General features: G+C 35.5%; 1 protein-coding gene across 1 annotated transcript; it reads left to right on the top strand.

Moving 5' to 3' along the window:
• Window positions 1-632: 632 nt before the first annotated feature.
• Window positions 633-5,130, top strand: LOC109077203 (tumor necrosis factor ligand superfamily member 6-like). Its single transcript, XM_019092805.2, has 4 exons — window positions 633-1,613; window positions 3,826-3,862; window positions 4,014-4,091; window positions 4,389-5,130. The coding sequence occupies exons 1-4, from the start codon at window positions 1,290-1,292 to the stop codon at window positions 4,769-4,771; spliced, it is 822 nt and encodes a 273-aa protein (XP_018948350.2). The 5' UTR covers window positions 633-1,289; the 3' UTR covers window positions 4,772-5,130.
• Window positions 5,131-10,565: the final 5,435 nt, after the last annotated feature.

Raw genomic sequence — 10,565 nt, 5'->3', positions numbered from 1 at the left:
TCCATCTATTCCTATTTTTCATGTTCATAGTGTTAGTTTGTGGAGTAAGTATATGTAAACTGTGTTTACACATGTTTTTAAAAATGGCGGATACCAGTTTTGTATGGCATGCATTCGACCAATCAACAATTCAACATTCAACCAATCAACTTCCTGCAGTGCAAACACACCAAAAAGTGGGTACTCCCGCCAATATTTTAAGGAACTATGAAAAAAAGCCTGTAAAGCGACTAAAGCAAGCAAACAACGACGTCAAGTGTGCACACATATGATTTTCTAATGTTATATATTCATCTGTCACCTGAGCATTACAATATGCAAACATTTTAAAAACGACATTTGGAATGAAGAAACGGAAAACCATTTAAAATGGTAAGGAAGTGATGATGTTTACGGATTAGCTGCAGTCCTAGTTTAGCGTTCCCTTTTTGAATGACAAATACAGACAACTGCCACCTGCTGGTGTGGAGAGTTATTTCCTCTCACGCAGGCGCAGAACGTACATGCCAGTGGAACTTTGGAAGTGGTCTTTGAGGTGTGTTCAAGTGCAATTTCTTTTGGCCTAGACGCAAGCGACAACACAGTCAGCTTTTGATGTCTGTTTCATGTGTCACAAGCTAAGGAGTAAGAATTGTGTAAATAAGGAGATTGTTTCCCTCTGGCTTTTATGTGCACACTGCTATAACAAAAAAGATACACCCTATAAATAAGCCTGCATACACCCTAACTACTCTATTGTGTTTTATTGGTCCAAAATTAACTTCCTGTCTTTTTCCTACAGCAAAGTTACTTAAAACTTTATCACAGCCAAAATTACTTAAAGAAGTGTGAGAGTGTACTTCAACAAGTGTGTGTTGCATAGAGTAGGGGAAGCTGTGGCTGAGAGCTGATGCAGAGGAGAGAAGAAGGTGTGAAGAGGTGGACCTGTTGCATGGCCATGAATATATGTTTGTATGCTTGTGTAGGCATTTGTGTGTACCACATGTCTTTTCTGATTTCAATTTAAATAGATTTCACTTACAACCTAGTCAAAAGGAAAATGTCACGTTCTGAATGACAAAAGATCTGTTTTTTATTATTGACGATTTTTTTTTCTTCTCATTTTGAAAACTAGAAAATTTTATTTAAAAGCTGCACTTATTCCATCCCACATTTCTCAGACTTTCAGATTTTATTTAACCTGTCACTTGAAATAGTATTACAGGAGATTTTGAGAGTGGTCTGACTTTTTTTTTTCTTGGCCCCACTGAAGTGTGCTTTCTCGCACCGTCCGCCCACCTGCAGGCTTTATGAGTGATGGTTATCTCTCACAGTGGGTCTCACTCTCACTGCTTTGCAGTGGGTCTTCTCACACTTCTCTGGATGTGCAGTTGTCATCTCTGAAGTGGCCAGAGACGGTGTGTGTGCACATGGCTCCGGGTAAAGTTTCGTATCCTTCAGTATTCGTGGTGGACAGCAAAATGAGGCCCCCTCCGCTGCCCCCCAAGCCGGTCCGTAGACAGCGGAAGGAGGTGATCCAGACTCTACTGGTGATCCTGGTTTGTGTGGCTCTGTGTGGCATGGCTGTGGAGGCCTGTTTCATCTACCATCTGTTCACATCCAAAGAAAACCCTGTAAGTACTATTTGGTCCAGCTTTCTGAAACATCACTGTCTTGTGTAGCCTACTTTCATTCAGCGTCATTCTTTCACTCACACTATCACTTCATCTAATATCAGTTCATTTTTTGTTTTTCAGTTCTTCTTTTTAGAAAATTGCAGATTTTTGATTATTTTCTTTATGTTTTAATGTCTTCTGTTTCTCTTTTATACAAAGAATAACGATTATGTTTTAGGGTGTTGACCTCATCGTGGTTTTGTCACTTTCAGTTACTTTCAGTTATCTGAAACTATAAGATACAAATGACATAGAACTATGATTGATTGAGCAAGAATTGTGTAAATATATATTTTTGCTGCTCTTTTGAACTTTCTATCAGAGAATGCTGAAAAAATGTATCAGTCTCCACAAAACTTATAAGCAGCAACTGTTTTCAATGTTGATATTAATAAGAAATGTTTCTTGAGCAGTAAATCAGCATTTTAGAATGATTTCTGAAGGATCATGTGACATTGAAGACTGTAGTAATGACACTGAAAATTCAGCTTTGACATCACAGAAATAAATGACATTTTAAAATATATTAAAATAGAAAACATTTATTTTTCATTTTAACAATATTACTGTTTTAATAAATGCCACTTAGAAAACATAAGAGAATACTTATTTTAAAGATAAGACTATATATATATAACATATCTCTTCCATCATTTTTTGACCCTCTAACTCTAGCACAACCCAATCACAATCAAATCCAAAAAAAAAAAAAAAAAAAAAAAAAAATAATTGTCCGTTTTAGACTTGGGCTCTATTCATTTACTGCTTGTTTTCTTAAAAATATAAATCACTAGCTTTTCTAATCTTTTTGTATTCTATCTATTTGTTTTCTTTTTATTTACTGTACAATTAACAAAAGCAAAAAAGGCCTCTAACACTAGCTTGAGCTATTCTTTTTCTGTTCTATCTGTTTTCTTTTTATTTATTATATAATTAAAAAAAAACTTGCAACGTGTACTACATTAAGCTAACTGAGACTTGTTATAGCACTTGCAGATCATTGCTCTTTTGTTGATTTTGATTGCTTCAGTTGTCCTCATTAGTAAGGATATCTTTGGATAAAAGCATCTGCTAAATGACTTAATGTAATGTAAATATATATACACACACGCGCGCGCATTAAATGTGCTCCAATACTAAGAAATTATACAATTCATAAATGATGTTGATATTTCAAATCAAATTTCAGTTATACTTGTAAAGCTGATAATATGATGTTGAAATATAATGCAAAATAGAAGAATATCACTCATTTATTTGTGAAAATAGACTGAATGCAGATTGAGATGTTTCCGTCAGGCTCCTCCCTTTACATGAAATTTGCAGAAATGTAGCTGGACAAACCTTAAGCTGCTCAAACCATAGCGTGCTGTGGTTACATGACCTAGACCTCGACCTAACTGATACCGTTATGAGAAAATGGGTCTTAACCAACCTGCAACAGTGTTATAAGATATAAAAGCAGTGTGACACAAATTAAGCTCTGCAGGAAACATGACTGAATGCCAAGTCTTGTTTTTTAATAGTACACAAATACAAATAGTCATGCTAACATGTTGTTACTTAGTTACAAACTTATCTTTACAATACTACGTAATAATACAAACTTAACAAAGTTAACATATGGTACACATGTAACTGAGTGAACATAATGGTTGCTCTTAATAATGTCCTCGCTCTTAAGAAATCTTTAGAAGTCAGTTCAGACAGGTTGTTTGAAGAAAATTATTCATTGATTCATCCCAGCCTCATAAGTGTTCACAAAATTCCCTGTACTGAAGTAGTGACAGGTCTTTTCTTCCTAATATAAACAGATTATCAGAAAAGAAAAAAACGGCGGGGACAAGTCGGTTGTTCATTGGTTATTAAGATGACGTGCCACTCAAAAGGCAAATGAATGTGGCAGATGAATGTGAGCATGCAGCTTTAATTAATTAAAACGTAGAGGAGATTATGAAATGATGTTATTTTACATTAACTAAAGTGCAGGAACTTGCTAATATTAAGACACAATGGATGCATGCAGCAGCCCATGACACATCATTGTAAAATCTCTGCAGACTCTTTCACCCAAGGTGTTTGAGCAAGCAGAGACTCTTTCACCCAAGGTGTTTGAGCACTCAATATGAAATATTCTACAATGTATGATTCTTCCTTTAATCTTCTGCAGACACCAGATGGACCACAGATTGCCATGAGAAAACAAGGTAAAGATCACTCTACTAGTCTGTACTGCCACTAGTTTACTTTGCTGTGTTGCACTTTTTATTCTAGATAAGCATGGCATATAAACAATATTTGATTGCACTTAAATCTATGATTATTATTATTTTTTTCTTTTCTTTTGGAATATCACAGAGAAAGAACATGCTCTAACCCCCAAACAAAAACCGCTTGGAGAAATGAAGCCTTCAAAACCAATGGCACAATTGACAAGTAAGCTCACAGCTGATTTCATTTGTTTATTTATTTATTTTTAGATGTTAGTTTATTAGTTATCAATGACTAGCAATCCAATGTATTAATATTTTCCATGTCAGCAGAATTGAAATAAAACAAATAGAAGTATGGGAATCATTCAGTCACCAAAAATTCCCATGTATGCTGAACACCTGCAAGTCACTATCCACTGACTAAATTTATACATTGGGTCATGAAAGAACAAATTCAATCAAGATTGTCAAAACATTTGAGTGCTAATATACATGTGGTCCTTGCTGTCCTCTCCTCTAGCTGGTGAGAAATCTGTTAATGGAGTCATGCTGTGGCATGAGAATCATCCGTCCATTCTTTACCATATCAAACACAAAGCAGATGAAGGCAAACTCATTATAGAGAAAGAAGGATATTATTCCGTCTACTCGAAGATCAACTTCAAAGAGGACAGCATCTTATTCAGTCACTCTGTACTCTGGGTTACACATCGATATGCAGGAAATGAGATTCTGCTTCTCCAGTCCTCTAGGTTACATCTTAGGCCTAGAGCTACAGACAACAGCTACCTAAGCGGGGTGTTTCATCTGTACAAAGATGATGCTGTCTTTGTCAGAGTAAAAAATTGTACACTTGTGTTGTCCAATGCTGCTGAGAACTACTTTGGTGTGTTTATGATTTAGATGGATTCTGGAGTCAGACTGTTACCATATGACTAATGTGTGAGTTGGATATGTTCACAGATAGATTTTATGGAAAAATACAGATATATATATATATATATATATATATATACATACATACATACATACATACATACCTTGTAATGTTCCTGCCTGTGTGTAGCACCCGCCGCTCTGTTGATTTACACTGTATTTTTTTTTTTTTTTTTTTAGTGGTAAATCAACAAAAGATTATCACAATATGTTTTACAAGAAAATACCATTTGAGAATTTCATGTTTAATTCAGTTTTACTTGTTTCTTTGTGAGTTAATTGTGAAATTTACTGTGAGTCTCTAAGTGAAAACTATATATATTTATGTAATATATATATAAATGAATTTTGTATGTTGCTTTGCACATCTTAAATATTATTATTATTTACTTTTTAATGCTGTTCTTATACACTGCCCTTCCAAAAAAAAAAAAAAAAAGTCACACACTCTAATATGTCGTTGGACTGCCTTTAGCTTTAATTATGGCATGCATTCGCTGTGGCATCATCTCGATAAGCTTTTGCAAAGTCACAACATTTATTCCCGTCCAGAGTTGCATTAATTTTTTGCCAGGATCTTGTATTGATGATGGGAGAGTCAGACCGCTGCGCAAAGTCTTCTCCAGCACATCTCAAAGATATTCATTGGGGTAAGGATTTGACTCTGAACTCTGAAAATGATGTTGCATACTTACTGAACCACTCTTTCACAATTTGAGCCCGATGAATCCTGGCATTGTCATCTTGGAATATGCCCGTGCCATCAGGTAAGAAAAAATTAATTTATGGAATAACCTGGTCATTCAGCATTTTCAGGTATTGTATTGTCAGCTGACCTCATTCTTTAGGCACATAACATAATCATCAATGCAGTAATTATCCAATGGGAGGATCTTAACTATTTGCTTAGTTAAATCCAGGTGGTGACTTTTTTTTTTTTTTTTTTTTTTTTTTTTTGGACGGGCAGTGTATTTAATTAAATTATATATTATGTTTTGAAAATATTTCTCACATAAAGTGGGGACCAAAAGTCTGAGAGCACATTAAAGATTTGGAATTATTCTTTTTTTTCCCAATTAAAAGGAAGCACCGACAGCTTTTGAAGAGTGTGATTTTGTAAATAGCATAGTAAACCCTTATTCAGTTTGTTAGAACATCCTGATATGACAACTTTGACTCCCACTGAAATATGTAAATGCAAAATAAAAGCATTTTCTCAAGTTTTTTTTCAGGCTTTTGGACCCCCCTCCCCCTCACTTTCTCTCTCTCTCTCTCTCTCTCTCTCTGTCTATATATATCACATTAGCAATAAGAGTGTTCCTGTATCTGGATCTGCACACTTTGAACACATTTCCTACTCAGAATAAAGATATGAGAAACCTCAGTCTGCTCATCATTACATGCTGTTACACAATGTGCACTGCAGAGATTAGTCACTTGCAAGAGAATCCACAACGCTGTGGTTTGACCTTTCCTGCTCATCCACTACAGTGACACTTAAATCTTGCTTTACCAGCAATTTTTAATTCATAATGCAAATGTTTTTTTTTCTGACTCATCTTATCCTTTGATCTCAGTGTGGAGAGACTTGAGTCATTTGTCTTTTGAGATGCTACCAGTTTAACATGTGTCAGATGACATCAGCGTTCCACTGCAACAAACATTTCAAGAACTTCACTTCACAGCAGCATTTATCGTTTGAATCAGTTTTATTTCATCTTATTCTAAGAAGCTTTTTTGTGTGTGTGTGTGTAAACACCCACGCTGCTGTGTATTCTTAGCAGAGCTAGTAAACTGCAGAGGAAATGGGGGTGGGGGACGCTACCGGCATACACAGGTACGAGTTTGGCTGTTTCGCTGACTCAGATCTGTCTGTCTGAAGACTGAAGCTTCTCTAACAAGCTTGGTGGAAGATTCCAACCAACACAGCAGCAGTACATGGGCCATATCACACTTTAGACAAAGTGAATTGGTAGGCCCAACATTCATGACATTATCGCTTTCAGAAAAGAGTTTGGTGGGTTTGCGTTGTCAATGCAAGAGATGATGTGTGATGTCGTGATGTCAGGCATGGCTTTGAGTGGACTAATTCTGAATGGGAAGGTCTTTTTGTGTGTATACTTGTTCATCCACAGACTTTTCTTGTGCTGATGTGTGCATGTGTATATAGTTCCTTTGTGGGTGTATCCAGTGTTTCTGCTCATTAGCATATTTAGCCTTTCTTCTGTTTTGGTAGGGTGAAACCGAAAGTTATTTGACTGGATTTTCCTGCCCTTTCAATTTCCACTATAAAGTATCTGTAAAGCGTGTGGTTTTGTTTTAAAGAGACCAAAGATTAAGATCAGAAGTGTTGCTAATTTCGAAGCTAGTGTTAATGAAAAAGCTTTTTGCGAAAAAAAAAAAAAAAATTGATTGCTCAAATTCAAATTTCATATCAAGTTACTGATCTTATTAACTTACTGAAATCCGATTTAAACTACTTCTTCTTCTTCTTCTGAGACCAAATTGAAAATCTATCTCCTCCTAGACTTTTAAAGGTACAACCACCAAACTCGGGTCAGACCTTCAGACTGGTCTGACTCCGGTTACTATATCTTTTCTAACTGATCCGGCTTACGGAACATGCTAATCATGCTAGAAACATGTTAACAACTTGCTAAACATGCTAGAATCATTCTAGTAAAATGCTAATCATGCTAGAATCATGATAGTCAAATGCTAATCATGCTGGAATCATGCTAGCAACATGCTATTAACTTGCTAATCATGTTAACAGCATGCTAGTAACTTGCTAAACATGTTAGAAAAATGCTAGCATCATGCTAGTAACATGCTTATCATGTTAGAATCATGCTAGTAACATGCTATTAACTTGCTTATCTTTTTAACAACAGGCTAGTAACTTGCTTATGTTAATAACATGTCAGTAACATGCTAATCATGCTAGAAACGTGCAAGTAACTTGATAATCATGCTAAAAAAGGCGAACACCTTGCTAGTAACATGCTAATCATGCTTGAAGCATCGCTAGCAACTTATTAAACATCATCATGCTAAAAACATATTTTGTTTTATACCTATCTGTTGCCTTGAAAACATTCAAACGTTAATCTTTAAAACTATTTTAACTACTTCAAAACTGAAAACTTTCAGACTGCAAGCTTTTAAAACATTTTCAAACTTTCTATTAGCTGGATTTGTCTACAAACTTTTTAATCTAGCTCAACATTGTTGTACTGAATAGGTCATTATTTTCTCCACAATCTTCATCGTAAAAGCAGACTGTTTATGATAGCTTTGTGTGCGGAACAGAATTAAAATTAAGTTATTACTCACTGACTCATTACTCAGTGCTCACTCTGGAGGGTAAACCTTTCAAATGGATTAGAGTATAAAGGTGAGCACTTAAGAATGGAACACAGCCCATCACTATCAGACAAAAGTCCAATTGCTCACAGTGTTAATCAGTAAGTAAAACAGCTCCCTCTGCTGCCAAAATGTGGGAGTTCAAGTGACACTGCCTCTTTGCCCCCTGCCTGACAATGATCTGTGATCTAACAGAGATGCATTATTGTTTGAGAACACGGCAACTGCTGAGACAGTTCAAATAAAGGAAAAAGGAAATGTGTGAAATGAATACTGAGAGTTATTTCTCTTAAAAAAAGAGACAAGAGCATTAAATTAGCATATTTCAATTTCATTTTCAGCGACATAGGGTGAGAACGAAGTTAGGAAAGTGATCTCAGGAAAACAAAGATCGTGAGATGTGAAAAGAAGCTGATGAATGTCCAGGTGACGTCACTGAAAACAAGATTTCCCTCAGTAACAGAAGCAGACGCAGCGGAAATGCTTCTATGCTTCTTCTGCACTTCCTCCTCATCCTGTGGAGGTGGATAAAGGCTGGTTTTGACAAGAGTGGGCTGCAAAATAAGCATCATGGACCTATTGGTGGCTAATATGAGGGTGATTGGCCTTTTCCATTTTAGAGGGAACAGCTACATAAAAATTTGAAAGAACTAAAGAAAAGTAAAGAGGAACACCCACTCGGGATGTGAACCTGTAGAATTAGCACTCTTTGTTTCCCCGATTCTCTGTATGCATCATTATTAATGCGTAGGATTATCAAAGACCTTGTCATGAAGCCAAGCTTATTTGAGATCAGCCAAATTCTAGTTGTTCATTCAGTTTAACATTTAAGCATTCCACAGTTTAAAGCTTATATAGCCACATGATGGTTTTTGCTAGTTTTACCTCAGAATGTCAAATAACCATTGAAAACTGATAAACATGATTTTGCTTCTTTAGCTTTATAAAACTGTATTTTTTTATTTAAATCTAGTTTTGCACATTGTCTTAGTGCACAGTATCATGATACATGATTAAAAGTAGTGACCAGCAATTGGTACCTTACCTTAATTTAACCCACAAAAAGGTGTTGTTGGTATTTATGTTGATTCTGTTATGGTAACGAGTATTTATACTTTTTTTCAGTGTATGGTGAAGAGAAAACAATGTTGACTAGTTACCAACACAGGGAAGATTAAGAAAAATATTCAATAAATATTCAGCTATTTTTGAAAAGAAAAACAACACAAGTTATAACCCTTATAACCCTAAATTAACCATGGTTTTACTGTAGTAAAAGTGTAGTAACCATCTTTTTTTGGCATATTGACTAATTGTATGGTTAAAAATATGGTTAGTGTAGCAAAACCATGGTCAGTTTGTGGTTACCGTAGTTTAATTATGATTTTCTGGTTTTATTTATAAATTTGTGGTTACCATAGTTTAACTATTGGTTTCTGGTTTTATTTATAGTAAAACCGTGGTTAATTTTCAAAAGGTTAGTCAGTGAGGAAGGCTGCTGTCTGAATGTCCAAAGTTGACCTCAGTTCGGACACAAAGTTTAAACTTTCCACTTGATAACGTGCACAACTGAAAGTTATCTTTGTCCAGTGTCTGCGCTATTTCTCTTCTGAAGGTATGACAGATTAAACTTTCTTTGTATTGTAAATGTCTTTATATTTCGCTCTACTGTTGTTGCGTTCTTCAAGTCAAGTCATCTTTATTTATTCAGTCGTTTCTTGTTCTTATTCTTCTTTTCTTTTAATGGCGGTTGGCAAAACCACTTAAAAAGTGCATTTCCGCCACCTACTGGACTGGAGTGTGGAGCATGATGGATATCCAATATCATACCAATAAAAAAAAAAATAAAAAAAAGGGATACCATATTCTATACACTTCACTATGTGATCTTAAATCCTATTTATTAAACCTATTGCTTTCAAATAACTTATAATTGCATAATATACTTCATACTGTGCTGGAGCATTCTTTAGTATAGTCTAAATTGTTATATTAATACTTAATTCTTCTGTTAATCACATTCTTTCTCTTTCATATGCTTCACGGTTTAATAGTATATGTTCCACAGTCTCGGGTATACCACATTTATTGCAATTACCGGATTCATTTTTACCAATTAGAAATAGTGATTGATTAAGACAGGGCCAGCCCAAGCCTTTATGAGGCCCCAAGCAGAATTTTATTTGGGGGACCCTCTGTGTCGCCAATATGACTGATTATTGTCAATGCTTGATTATTCACACACAATAAATCTAACTCACCCATTATCAGTTTTATTTGTTGTAGTGTCACGCTACGCTGCCGGAAGGAACAAGGAGTCGAGAGTGATCAAGAGAGTCAACAACAATCCAACACAGGGGTAAATCCAACATGGAACACAGGAGGAAGACACACG

This window comes from Cyprinus carpio, chromosome A3 (assembly GCF_018340385.1).
Source record: "Cyprinus carpio isolate SPL01 chromosome A3, ASM1834038v1, whole genome shotgun sequence".
Lineage (NCBI taxonomy): Eukaryota > Metazoa > Chordata > Actinopteri > Cypriniformes > Cyprinidae > Cyprinus > Cyprinus carpio.
This window is presented reverse-complemented; position numbering and strand designations above follow the sequence as displayed.

Bases quoted from the DNA above. Each gene is read 5' to 3' on its own strand.
- LOC109077203 (XM_019092805.2), top strand. From the start codon at position 1,290: ATGAGTGATGGTTATCTCTCACAGTGGGTCTCACTCTCACTGCTTTGC. The intron at 1,614-3,825 runs GTAAGTACTATT...AATCTTCTGCAG, and splicing joins TCACATCCAAAGAAAACCCT to ACACCAGATGGACCACAGAT. The intron at 4,092-4,388 runs GTAAGCTCACAG...CCTCTCCTCTAG, and splicing joins ACCAATGGCACAATTGACAA to CTGGTGAGAAATCTGTTAAT.